At 39.3% G+C, this 14,338-nt stretch overlaps 1 protein-coding gene across 2 annotated transcripts in view; it reads left to right on the forward strand.

Annotated features, from left to right (window-relative positions):
• Arhgap32 (Rho GTPase activating protein 32) overlaps positions 1-14,338 on the forward strand; it is a 152,921-nt gene that overhangs the window by 59,204 nt on the left and 79,379 nt on the right. Inside the window, exons 7-9 of one of the 2 annotated variants that reach the window (XM_059267578.1) lie at positions 6,099-6,236; positions 10,945-11,037; positions 12,284-12,406. In XM_059267578.1, the coding sequence (XP_059123561.1) occupies positions 6,099-6,236; positions 10,945-11,037; positions 12,284-12,406 (354 nt within the window). Of the gene's footprint in view, positions 1-6,098; positions 6,237-10,944; positions 11,038-12,283; positions 12,407-14,338 lie in introns of those variants that run through there. The other variant, XM_059267577.1, reaches the window with a different exon arrangement.

Genomic DNA, 14,338 nt, shown 5'->3' on the forward strand with positions numbered 1-14,338 from the left:
AGCTGTAACATATGTGCAGAGTGCCTAGGTCAGTCCCATGCAGGCTCCCTAGTTGTCAGTTTAGTTTCTGTGAGCCCCTATGAGCCCAGCTAAGTTGATTCTGTGAGTTTTCTTGTAGTGTCCCAGACACCTACAATCCCTCTGGCTGCTACAATCCTTTCTCCCCGTCTCCTGCAGGATTCCCTGAACTCTGCCTACTGTTTGGCTGTGGATCTGCATCAGTTTCCATCAGTTGCTAGATGAAGCCTCTCTGGTGACAATTAGGTTAGGCACCAATCTGGTCATAGAGATAGCCAGTTCTGGCTATATATCTGGTATTGCTAGGAGTCTTAGCAGGGGTCATCCTTGTAGATTCCTGGGAGATTCCTTGTGCCAAATTTTTACCTGACCCTGAAGTGCCCCCTTTTTCCAGTAGTCTCTTCAGTACTATCACCCTCTGACCCCCCCAACCTGATAGCTAGCCCATGTTTCCATCCCCACTCGCCTGCCCTCAGTCCACTCATAAAATCTCTTCTATTTCCCCTTTTCAGGGAGATCCAGGCATCCCACCACCCCCTATGAATCCTTCTTGTTATTTAGTCTCTGGGCCTGTGGATTGTAGCATAGTCATCCTTTATTTTACTGCTAATATTTACTTATGAGGGAGTACCTGCAGTGTTTGTCTTTCTGGGTCTGGGTTACCTCACTCAGGATGATTTTTTTCTAGTTCCATCTATTTGCCTTCAAATTCCCTGGTGTCCTTGTTTTTAACAGCTGAGTATTACTCCATTGTTAATGTAACACATTTTCTGTATCAGTTCCTCAGATGAGGGACATCTACGTTGTTTCTAGGTTCTGGTGATTACAAATAAAGCTGCTATGAACATAGTTGAGCAAGTGTCCTTGTGGTATGATTGAGCATCCTTTGGGTCTATGCCCAAGAGTAGTATAGCTGGGTCTTGTGGTGTATTGATTCCCACTTTTCTGATAAACTGCCACACTGACTTCCAAAGTGGCTGTATCTATCACCCTGCACAAAACTCAAGTCCAAGTGGATCAAAGACCTCAACATAAATCCAGATACACTGAACCTGATAGAAGAGAAAGTGGGAAATAATCTCTGATGCATTGGCACTGGAGATAACTTCCTGAACAGAACACCAACAGCATAGGCACTAAGACTGACCATAAATGGGACCTCATGAAATCGAAAAGTTTCTGTAAGGCAAAGGACACCATCAAGGACAAAACAGCAGCCTACAGAATGGGGAAAGATCTTCACCAACCTCCTATCCAACAGAGGGCTGATTTCTAAAATATATAAAGAATTCAAGAAACTAGATATCAACAAACCAAATAATCTAATTAAAAAATGGGATACAGATCCAAACAGAATTCTCAACAGAAGAATCTCAAATGGCCGAGAAACACTTAAGATGTCAACATCCTTAGCCACCAGGGACATGCAAATAAAAATAACCCTGAGATTCATTCTATCTTACATTTGTCAGAATGGCTAGGATCAAAAACGCGAGGGACAGGTCATGCTGGAGAGGATTCAGAGCAAGGGGAACACTCCAACATTGCTGGTGGGAGTGCACATTTGTACAGCCACTTCTGAAGTCAGTGTGGCAGTCTCTCAGTATCAGCTTTTAAAGTGACAAATTTAATCATATTTATCCTAACATGTCAGCTGAAAATCTCTTTTTGATCTCTTCTAAATTATAGTTTCCTTGGTAGAAGGATAATTGTTTAATAAAATAAGCCATATTTTATTCTAATGATACTAATAATCCTTTTTTAAACTTACTTTGATTTATGTGTGTGTGCTGACATGAATTTGTATGTGTAACATGCACACAGGTGCACACAGAGGCCAGAGGGTGTGGGATCTCCTGAAACTGGATTACGAGCAGTTCACAACTGTAATGTGGGTGCCGGGAACCAACTCCAGTCATGTGGAGGGGCAGTAAGCACTCTCAACTGCGGAGCCATCTCTCCAGCCCCAGACATTAATAATCCTTATTGAAAGACCCTGACTACACTTTCACTGTAACTAACATTTTTTCTGACTTATTAGTTTATCTTTTCTGAAGATAAAATATAAACATTACAGTAATCTCGGTCTTTTTTTGTCATGGTAATGGAGCAGACAGCTGGTTTCAAGGGAATGCCTCCCTGTCTCAAAATATCTCCTGTACTCTGGTGTTCTCATGCTTGACATTCCACTGCAGAAATGCATTCCTTGTATTAAATAACTCCTCTCAACTCAGTCCACTTAGCAAACACTGTTACTACCACAGTCGATAAAGTATTAACATAGAGAGCATCTGGGTGTGAGCAAACCACACAGGCAGATTGCAGGGCTTCTTATTTAAACTTGGTACAGTTTAGATGAGATGGAGGTGTTATCATTCTGTTGCATAGATGAGTGAGCTGTTGCTCACAGGTGCTGAGAATTGTATCAGGTTCTGCATTCGAGCATAGTCCAGCCTAAGATTAGGTTGTGTTTCTTTCTTTTTACTGAATTTCATAATTGATAGCAACTCATTTTTCAGATTAACTTTTCTCAAACAAAAGAATTTCAAAAACATGGGCAATGACTGTTCTCAGAAAGGATAGCAAATATTTCCTTGTTTTCTCAGACTTGTTAAGAATTTCTAATTTTTTTACATCATTGAATAGTAGTGATTACTTGCCATTGATAAGATAAAAATTAGTAGAAAACTAAAATTGTTAAAAGTATAATGAAGGATTTTGCATTGTTCCTTTACAATATTATTAAACTAAAGTATTCCAATTATTATTTTATTTATACTTCTCAGAAAGTGTTTTATTTATACTTCTCGGATTACAAATATAAGAAACAAAGGCTTAAAGTTCTTGTTTCATGTCTGCTCATCATATAAGATCTTTAGTTTAAGAATTTTTGCCCAGTAAACTTGAACACATTCAGGTGATTTTCAAATTATGTGTTACATACTGTTCTGGTGTCCTAAGCAATTTCTCACATGCTTATTTATTCCTTTTTTAAAAATTTATTTCTTATCTGTATCTTTTTGGTGAGGCATTTATTAGTTCTTTTTTATGCTTTTTAAATTAGGTTTTTTTTTTCTGTTTTTAGGAATTCTCTGTGTATTTTGGATAAGAAGCTCTTGTCTAGTTTTGCAAGTAAGCTAAGGTTGGCCTTGAGGGCTGATTTAGGAAGTGTCCTCTCTCCTTTTGTTTCCTAGAACAGTGTCTAGATATGAGGTATAATTTCTGCCTTAGGTATTTGGTAAAATTTATTGGTGAATTCATTAGTGCTTGTTGCTGTTTTTGAAATATATTAAATATTGATTCACTAGCGTACATATCTATACACTTAGTCAAATTGTGTATTTCTTTGTGTGTGGGTTTGACAGGCTCGGTCGGAGTTGCTCATATTTTCCTTTGCTGTCTGTCATCTCTAGCTCCATCTCTACTTTATTTCTTGTGTTAGTAGTTTGTTTCCTTTCTCCCCATCCACCTCTCCTCTTCAGTTAAACTGACTAGAAGCTCATTTAACTTTATTGATGTTTTCAAAGAATTGGCTTTGTTTTACTAACCTCTGGTTTTCAGTTGTAGACATGTATTCTTAACGGCCTGAAAGCAAACAGTATATGGTCTCTATCCTTTTAAACAGTATTGTGTATTTAATGGACTGAGAGTAAACATGTGGTCTCTGTCCCTTTAAACTTACTTTAGTGTGTTGTATACCCCAGAATGTGGCATTAAGTGTTTGGTGAATCTGAGAAACACATGTGATCTGCCTGTTAGTCATCTACATGGTCAATTATATTCTGGTGATTGAGTTAGCTGCTTCTTAGAGCTGTCCACCTGGAATGCAGATACAGTTAAACTTTCTAACTGCAATAGTAGATCAGTCTGTTTGCTCCTTGCATTTTCTCCTTTTAATTTTATTTATTTTATGTGTGTGTGTGTGTGTGAGAGAGAGAGAGAGAGAGTTTTACCTGTTGTGTATGTATCAAAGAGAGCATCTGATCCTCTGGAATTAGAAATAAGAAATAAGACAGTTGGGACCTGTTATGTGGGTGGGTCCCAGGTCCTCTGGAAGAGGAGCCAGTGCTCTTACCTGCTGAGTCATCTCCCCAAAGTATGTTTTAGAAATCTTTTTTTTTTGTTTTTGTTTTTGTTGTTTTTGTTTTTCGAGACAGGGTTTCTCTGTGTAATGGCTCTACCTGGCTGTCCTGGAACTCTTTTGTAGACCAGGCTGGCCTCAAACTCACAGAGATCCACCTGCCTCTGCCTCCCAAGTGCTGGGAGTAAAGGTGTGCGCCACCATGCCCTGCTTTAGAATTCTTTTTAAAGATATAGTTTAGATATCTGTGTAGGAAAAACATCCCAAGGGGACCAGACTAGCCATATTTTTATAATTCCATTCTTAGTTTGTTTTCCACTTTTAGTGCTTATCACTTTAAAAAAAATCTTTATTTTTTGTGTATGAATGTTTTGTGTGCACGTATATCTGTTTGTCACCTGTGTGCCTGATATACCTGTGGAGGACAGAAGAAGGCATTGTAGCCCCTGGAACTAGAATTCCAGGTGGTTGTGAGCCACCATGTGGGTGCTGGGAATCGAACCTTGGCCCTCCTCAAGAGCCAGTGTTCTTAACCACTGAGTCATCTCTCCAGCCCCCTTCTGTGTATCTACAACTTTACCTTGTTTACCAGTACCTCCTGATTTCTTTCTGCACACCCATCTTCAGCCTCTGATAACTGCCATTCAGCCATCTATAGCATCCTTGTTACAAATGCCTTTCTTTTAAGGCTGAATACTACTTCACTGTGTGTGTGTGTGTGTGTGTGTGTGTGTGTGTGTGTGTGTAATATGTAATGGACTGTGTAGTGGGATATATAATAGAATAATACTCTTTATCCATATGCAGCATTTAGGTTGTTTTCTTGATTTGATCTTTAAAGGAGTATAGGTATTTCTTTGATATATGATGTCAGTTACTTAAGGTATATGCCCAGTATTGGGATAGGATAATTTTTTTTAAGTTGAGGAACTTCCATACTGTTTTCATAGCAGCTGGACTAATTTATATTCCTACCAGTAGCACACACAGATTTCCTTTCCTCATGTCTTCTCCACTGTTTGTCTCCTTTATCCCGCTTAGTGTGATAAGCATTCTAACCTGAGTGAGGGGATGCCTTTTTGTAGATTTGTTTTGCATTTCACTCACAGTTAATGATACTGATAATTTTTTCATGTACCCATTGGTTCTTTGTATAACTTCTTTTGAGAATTGTTTATTTAGGGCTACTGCCCATTTTTAATCAGATTATTATTACTCTGTAATTAAGTTGAATTCTTTGTATCTTCTGAATTTAATGCCTTGTCAGAAGTGTAGTTTAGTAGTTTTGATTTTGATTTTATTTTCTAGGATTAATGTTGGTGATAATATAGCAGGATTTCTAGTTTTCAAGTCCTTTTGTTTTTGATATCCAACATAATGGCGACATACATTCTGATTGGGTGCTTCAAACTACTAGGCATTAATGAGAACTACTAGGCTAGGCTGAGAAGGGAGGGGGAAGCAGGGGTTACAGGGGAGGTGTGGTCAGATTACCCTTCCACATTTGGGAGAGGGTACTGACCAGCCCATATGCACATCCACATTGACTCTCCCAAATGCTCCTCTCTGCTTTTCTTTCTCTTGTTCTTTAAGGAGCCCCTGCTTCCTTTACCGCACTAACTAACCAATAAATGAATTTTATTTTTCTTTGATTTTGGGAAATCTCCTGTTGCCTTAAGTTATTCATTGGTTCTTTCTGTAGATTGAGAGTCACATGCTGTCTTACCCCAGCAGTTAGTTCAGTGAGTAGCAGAAGACTCTGGAAATAGTAGGGAGAGGACTAATGGAGGGCTCGATCTTATTTGTATAAGTGTTGACCTTTCATTATAATGTGATTCACTGGAGTGTTTGGAGCAGAACTTATCATCATTAAGTCAATAGAAACTTCTTATTAGGAAACACACAATTTCATGAATAAGATACCATTAGAGAATAAAGGCCTACTCTTTAACATTTTGAAGAAGAATGAATTTATTGGAATTTTGTTCTTTACCCATAGGGCAAAAGTTGGATTGTTAAAAGAAGTTATGAAGATTTTCGAGTACTTGATAAACATCTTCATCTCTGCATTTATGACCGTCGATTCTCCCAGCTCTCGGAGCTTCCCCGATCTGACATGCTGAAGGACAGTCCTGAGGTAACCCATGTAGAACCCTACAGAAATACTAATACCTAGGGATTAGCCGAAGTTTCTGTCAGCGTAGAATACAAGGGCACCTCGGATCATTCCTGGGATTGCTTACTTCAGAAGAGAGACTTATGAGGATGTTCAGAAATAAGCAAGTCTCAGCAAATATTTTAGGAGGGTGGGAAAACCTCCTGATGATGTTGATAGCCAGTATGTATTAGCAGACCGTTCTTCCAGTGAGCGTGGAAATACGAAAGCCAAAGGTGTGAAAGAGTTCACTAGCTAGTAAGAGGCACACTGGAGTGGTGCTGCTGGGTCGTCATGGCAGGTTGCGTCTGTCTGTGCACTCATTTTCACTTCAGCAACATTTCTAAAAACATGAAACAATTGTAACCATTGTATAAAGAAGAAATTCTTTATCACGCCAATAATAAAAAGTACAATTGGAATAAAAATTGTGAGTAATATTTGAAAGTAAGTGAGGTACATTTAATGGGAAAACAAAATACAGTCACAACCCTTATATAGGATGATTGTAGAATAGGATGAGTAGGAATCTTACCCACAAACACAGAGTAAACAGAGTAGCCAAGGACATTGCAGAAGGCCTTTGCAAGTAAGACTATCACTTCTGGGGGAGAATACATCCATGAAAATTGAGAGCATACTATTGTAAAATAAAATAATCAAACCTTCGAAGTAAAATATCATGTACATCAATAATAGCAGATCTAAGTAACTGGACTACATACATAAAGGAGACAGCTACAGAGAATTAATGAGCTGGGGTACCACATCGTAAGTATATAGCCCCTGGAAGGGTCAGGAAGTTAAGTTGTGAGAAGACATTTGGAATTGTAGAGAATAGATAAAGAGTAGTCCTTAATCATAGGAGATATAGGAGGAGAGGGGATGTAAGGTAACAATTAAAAATTAATCTAAAAATCTTAGAGCTAAAGAAAGCAATGTTTTCCATTCTAGGAGGCTCCATTAAATGTTACTGAGTGAGTGAAAAGCCTCATATATGTCTTAATTATTGTTCTGTTGCTGTGACAAAATACCCTAAGAAAAGCAACCTGAGGAAGAAAGGATTTGCTTCGGCTTCCCCTTTCAAAGAGATACAGTTTGTCATGTCAAGGAAGACATGGCAGCTGGCAGGGAAGTCATGGAGCCAGGAGCAGGAGGCTGGCTGGTCACATTCCATTCAGACGGTGAACAGGAAGTAGATGTGGGTTATAAAGCCTCAAGGCTTGCCCCAGTGACCCATTTCATCCAGCAGACTCCACCTCCTGAAGGTTCTACAATCTTCCAGACAGCACCACCATCTGGGAAGCCAGTTTTGAAACACACTAGAATATGGGAGACAGTTTACATTCAAGCAGCAACATTCTGCCATTGGCCCTGTTTCACAACCATCTCTCAATGCAAAATGCATTTGGTCCTACTTCGAAAGTCCCCATAGTCTTTGACAGTACCAACACTTCAAATGCCCATTTTTCCCCTCTGAGACTTAAGTGTGATGCCCTGCAAAATCAAAAATTGAATTGACATAATTCTAACATATAGTGGCAGAGTAAACATTCCTATTCCAGTGGGGACGAATGGGATAGAGCAAAGAAAGACCATAGTGAGACTAAATTCCATCAGGGAAAATACCAAATCCTGTAGCTCAGTATCTAGCATCTGAGACTGGTATGGGGGTTAGTTACAAAGGACTTAGGCAGCCCCACCCGTCCAGCTCTGCTGCCTACAGCAGGTGTAGCCTTTCTCTAGGACTGGCTCTACTTCATGAATGCAGCTTTCTTCAGTGGACATCACATGATTTGGCCTCTCAGCAAGTTTCACTTGCATAGCTTCACACAGTGGCCTTTGGATGCCTCCCTGCAGGGGATCTGACCTTTCCACTTGTTGTTTGGCTTCATGGCTCTCAGGAACTGTGGAGCCAGACTTTGAATTCCTCAGTCTTACATTTTCCATGCCTGCAAAACTAGTACCACATAGATGACTCTTGACAAGTTCTGCTGCCTCCTCAGGTGGAACTTGGCCCTCTTGGGGTAGTTTTGTTTTTGACAGCATTATCTAAACTTTTAAAAAATTCTTTGAGAATTTCATACATGGATGCAGTGGAATAAATACATGCCTTTATTTCCCTTCCACTTTCCCCACACCCTCCACACCATTTTTGATGACCCACCAAGTCTAGTTCGTGGTGTACATGAGTTTGTGCCATCCATTGCAACATTGGAAACTTACAGTGGCCACACTCTCCATGCAGAATGATTCCCTCCCCTTCACCTCAATCTGTCAATTGCAATTGCTCCTCAGTAAGGAGTTGGAGCCTCGCCGTTGTCTCCCCCATCTATGCTGGAATTTTAGTAGTTTGATCTTGTGTAGGTCTTGTGCAAGTAACACAGCTAGTGTGATGAGTGCAGTAACCATGCCCTGTCTAGAAGACACTGTTTCCATGGCACTTCTCCTTTCTTGTAGCATTTAAACTCTGTTTCTTCTTCTGTACTGTTCTCTGAGCCTTCAAGGACATGGGGGAGGGGTGCTTGATAAAGATATCTCCCTAAGTGCTGAACAATCTGCTGCTTCTGAACACTTGACCACTGTCTACATGACTGCTGCCAGGCTGGGGAGCAGCTTCTCTAGCTAGTGTTAAGAGCACTGCTCCCCATCTATGGGTATTCATATAAATATTTAGAAGGCAGTTTGACAGACATCATGACCATTTGGCAAAATAACAATAACACGTAATATCTTAGGGTCTGTGGCTTTCTAAGCCATGTGTGGGCTTTTGACACAGGGGTTTTGTACCAGACGTGAAATTTCCTCCTGTGAAGAAGACATCAAATCCAATCAGAAAGTGCTTATCTATCCCTTAGCAGTTGAATCACTGTTGAACTAGTAGGTACCTCTTACCTGGCGTGTAGGTATTATAGCATCCAAAGCCCAGCTCAGAGTAAGAGCACTAATGTCTTCTCTCTGTTAATCTCACACCTCAATCCAAGCCTACACAGTACTTTCCAGCATTATGAAAGTTAGCCGCCAAGGAGAGGGGGAGGTTCCTGGTGGGTTTGAGGTTTGTTTATGCATGTTGGACCCAGTTTAACGGGAGTCTGTGTGCGGACTGTGGGGAAGCACTTCCTGGGCAGTTGCTTTCCACAGGTAGGAAACTCCTTTGGCATCTTCAGCTTAGGCTCTTTGCTTTGAAAGAAATCTGCATTTTCACGTTTGTAACTTTGGTGAGTGGGGTCCTGCCTTTCAGGATACTTTCCTCCTGTACGGAATAGGAGGTTTCTGTTTAATGGCGCTAATTCCTTTATCAGTTACAGGTCTTTGTCATTTACATTCCCCTTGTTTACAGCTTTAAGCTTGCTTTCGGAGCCTTCCTCAGGAAACCATATTATTTAATTTCTCTGTGTTCTGCCTCTTATTCTCTGACGTTGAAGATCTGAATGAGATCAGGGAGCAATAATCACAACATAGCCTCCAATGTCTGCCTTCATAGTTCCTCGGCCCATCCAAGTATGCCATTGCTTTTGAACTCAACCTCCAGTTCTTGAGACACAGGCAGAATGCACCTGTACTTTGCCAGAATATAACCCACATGACCTCTAGTCTAGTTCTCAAAGACTCCTCTCTGAAACCTCCTGGGCTGGGCCTGCACAGTGTACCTTTTTTTTTTCTTTTTTCTTTTTGTGCATTCTGAACTTTTGAACTCTTACCACAATGGCTGGTTCAGTTCTGTTTGCAGCATTTTAGGTCTTCCTACCCCAAATTTCCAAACTCTTCCACCACATTCCTCTTAGAAACTAGTTCCAAAGTACTAAAATCAAGACGGTCAGATTTAGCATGGCAAGAACTCCACTTTTGGTATGAATTTCTGTCTCTATTCTTTTTTTGTTACTGTGACAAGATATCCTGACCAAAACAACAACACACACACATATCAAGAACAAAACAAAACAACCAACCCAGAAACTTTATCTTATTTCCAGAGAGCTTCAGTCCACTGTGGTGGACATATAAGGTTGGGGTGGGGGGAAGGCAGGGGCAGGGGCAAGAGCTTAGCTGTTCCCGTGGCCTCTACCAGGAAGTGGAGGGTGAACAGGCTAGAAAGACTTGGGTTCTCTGTCATGGGTCTGCCTCGGGCTGTCATGTCCCAGAACAGTGAGCTGTACTGTGGTGTAGGATCACATGAATGTATGCATGGGAGATTACAGCCGTGGGAAGTAAAGAGAAACATGGGAAAAGTTAGACAGACAAGCCACAGATGTGTATTTTAATAAATACCTTTTGTGTTTTCAGTATAAAAATAGTAAAAGACAGTCATAAGATTAGAACCTGTGCAGTGTGGCCCTTGATAAGATGGTAAAAGCTGAAAATCCTACAATAGACAGTGGCTGAATTATTCTGTAAAAAATGCCATCGTTTCAGTGATAGTCTTCTGTAACTTAGTGAAGAATTCTCTATAGCTATTATTTTTTAGGTGTTTGAGATAGGGTCTCACTGTGCAGCCCTGGCTAACCTCATAGAAATCCCCCTGCCTCTGTTTCCTGGGTGCTGGGATTAAAGGTGTGCGCCCCCGTGCCCACCCAATGTAATATTAAAAGCCTAAAGCTCTGTGGTTTTTTTTTTTCTTCTGAAAATAACCAATTTGCAAAAAGCGGAGAGTTGCTCTTTCCTCTGAGTTACAGTGAGTCTTTCTTTTTAGTCGGTTACTCAGATGCTTATGGCTTACCTGTCACGCCTCTCAACTATTGCTGGCAACAAGATCAACTGTGGGCCTGCCCTTACCTGGATGGAGGTATCTGTCTAATCATCTCTGATGAAAGTTTATTCTAAAATGATTTACTTAAGAAAGTTATTAGTAACATGATAATTGATGAGTTTCACAAATAAAGAAATTAAGTATGTTCTCATCTTCCAGGAGAACTGATATCTGATAATTTTAATTTTAATGTGTATGCATGTCTGCATGTGTGCTGTTTGTGTGCCTGGTGCCCCAAATGGCCAGAAGAGGGCTTCAGATGCCCTCCAACTGAAGTTACAAATGGTACGAACCACCATATGGGTGCTGGGAGTTCATCTTTACAAGAACAGCCAGTGCTCTTAAATGCTGAGCCATCTCTCTGGCATGATATCTGATATTCTAATATTAAATCTTTCTGTTTAATTAAAAATAATTTTAATATATTTTATAAATCTATTTATAAAAGATTTAATACAGATTTTAGATAAAATTTAATAACTTTTGTAGATCTGCTTATAAAAGACCTATCTTGTTATATAGCATTATGTTAATATATACAATTAGTAAGCTATTTGTTTTTCATTTGTTATTGAAAATATATTTATTTATGAACAAGCAGCCTTTTAGAGGTCCCAACTTAAGAGTGTCTTAACATATTTACTGTTAATTTGTATATGTAGAGTTGTATATATTCTCTCCTCCGAATAAAAATTGAGATACTACAAGGAAAGAGGGATGTGGAACCCTGAGCCAGACCTGCTTACACCTAAACCATAACTTTGCCTTTATTGATTGAGTGATATTGGAAAAATAATTTATTTTTTCTTAACTTACATAACTTTCTCCAGTTTTTCATTTTTACCTTTAAGTGAAGGTACTGATAGTATATTTGGGGATTATGAGAATTAAGTAAAATCCTACACATTAAATGCACAGCACAGTTACTGCCATATATTAGCTACCTAATAAGCGATAGGGTTTTCAAGATGTTTGTTACATTTGTGGGGTGGTGCATACACGTGGCGCAGAGCCTGTGTGGAAATCAGAAGACAGCTTGCAGAAGTTGCTTCTCTCCTCCCATTTTGTGAGTTCAAAGGGCTCAGACTTAATCTGCTCAGCCCAGGCTTATTGGCAAGTGTGTTGACCTGCTGAGCTGTCTTGCTGGCCCTCATTTATGTTTTTGTTTTTTTCTTTTTTTAAAGACTTTGGGGGCTTATTGTCTTTTTAAATTAAATCTTCATGTATGGTTAGACAAGTCCTATGTCTTTAAACATTCCATGGTGCTTGATTTTTCTTGTAGATTGACAATAAGGGAAACCATCTTCTAGTTCATGAGGAGTCGTCCATCAACACTCCTGCTGTTGGTGCTGCCCATGTTATCAAGCGGTACACTGCTCGGGCCCCTGATGAACTGACCTTAGAGGTAAATGATTAGAATGTGGTAATTGTTCTCTGGTACTTGCTGCCTTTATAGCCTGTCTCTGGCTGTTTTAAGAATTCACTTAATTAAAAACAATAATAAAGACATGAGATTTTTTTGTAGTCTCTTATCTTTCAGCCTGGAAAGCTATCTAATTTTGTGTAAAAGACTGTATTCATCCTTCAGCTTTTAGTGTCAGTGTCTCCTTTCTACCAGGAAGTCATCCTTGGTCTTACTGCTTGGGAAGTCATCCTCCAAGGCAGGGTTGGATGCCATTCAGAACGGCTCTCATCACTCTGACCTGCAGTCATGCTTGCCTTGTTCATCTCGGCAAACATAGTATCCAGTATTTATTGGGAATCGGAGTTATCAAAGGAGAGGCTAAAAGTAAAATGAGTGTTTCTTGCTGTCATATATAAAAGGAGGGAGGGGGTTTAAGTTTTTCCCTGAAAATATGCATTGGCTGATAAGAGACAAAATAAATGCTAGTAGTTTTTTAATTTACCAATGAGCCAGTAACATCTTTTTTTTTCTTCCGGTTTTTTGAGACAGGGTTTCTCTGTGTACTTTTGGTGCCTGACCTGGTTCTTGCTCTGTAGACCAGGCTAGCCTCGAACTCAGAGATCCGCCTGCCTCTGCCTCCCAAGTACTGGGATTAAAGGCGTGCACCACCACTGCCTGGCCATGTTACATCCTTTTATTGCAGCTCTGTTCACAGTAACCAAGTTATGTCATTAGCCTAGTTGTCCATTAGCAGATGAATGGAGAAAGAAAATATATATGTGCACAATTAAATTTTATTAAGCTATGAAGGAGAACAATATTATGTCATTTTCAGGTTAATGGAGGGAACTGGAAATTATCATTTAAATGAAATAAGCTAGACTTAGAAAGACAAATATCACGTTTTCTTTCATATATGGACTATAGAATTAAATCTGTCTGCCTATCGTCTATCAAATACGAAAGTGGGGGTTGTCTATTTGGGAAGAAGGAAACTAGCATGGGATAGTGTGAGAGGGGGTAACAGAAGATGAATGTGATCAGAGGGCATGGTATACCTGTAGGGAAATAATGAAGCCCATTATTTGGACATCAGACATGTGCTAATAAACATTGAAAAAAGAAGTAGAACATCTAAATCAAATTGTTTACCACAAGAACAGAAAGTTTGATCATGCTGAGGTCTGAAACCTGTCTCTCTGGTTTTCATTTTTATTCTCTGCATTTGTGATAGTTCTTAGTGTATAATAAATAATCAGTTAATGTGTGTTGACTGAGCAAATAAAAGAAAGAACAGTGCAAAAATTTTACAGTATAGAGTAAGAACTGTTCTCATACTAAACTGTTAGGCTTTGCATATCAAAAATGCAAGGATTGAAAGATGCCATGACTGTTCACAAACAGACTTTGAACACTGATTATTTGTGCCCTGAAGAATTAGTGTGAACGTAAAAGGACAGGTTCCTGGACACTAACTGTGGTAGTAACAGTCTCGCAGACTTAGCCCTGTCATCATGGCTGTCAACATTTTTCTTTTCTTAATTTTACCTTGGAATTAATCTGTACTGAAAAATTATATTTTGTCATAAAATAAATTTGTTAATAATTAATTTTAATGCCGAGCATTATGACACATGCCCTTGGTCCCAGCACTCGAGAGGCATAAAGGCAGCTGAGTTTGAGACTAGCCTGTCTATGTAGTGAATTCCAGGACAGCCAGGGCTACTTAGTGAGACCTTCTTTTGATAAATGAATAAATAGAAATTAATTTGAATGTTTCATTACCAAGTATTATATCATTAAACATTTAAAAAACAGGAAAATTAACCATAGTTTCACCATTTCAATACTTACTATGTATTTTCTTTTTAAGTGTAATACTTTTTAAGGGTTTATATTTATTTCATAGATTCTCACATATGTATGCAGAGA

The sequence above is a fragment of the Peromyscus eremicus genome, chromosome 7 (assembly GCF_949786415.1).
Source record: "Peromyscus eremicus chromosome 7, PerEre_H2_v1, whole genome shotgun sequence".
Taxonomy (NCBI): Eukaryota; Metazoa; Chordata; class Mammalia; order Rodentia; family Cricetidae; genus Peromyscus; species Peromyscus eremicus.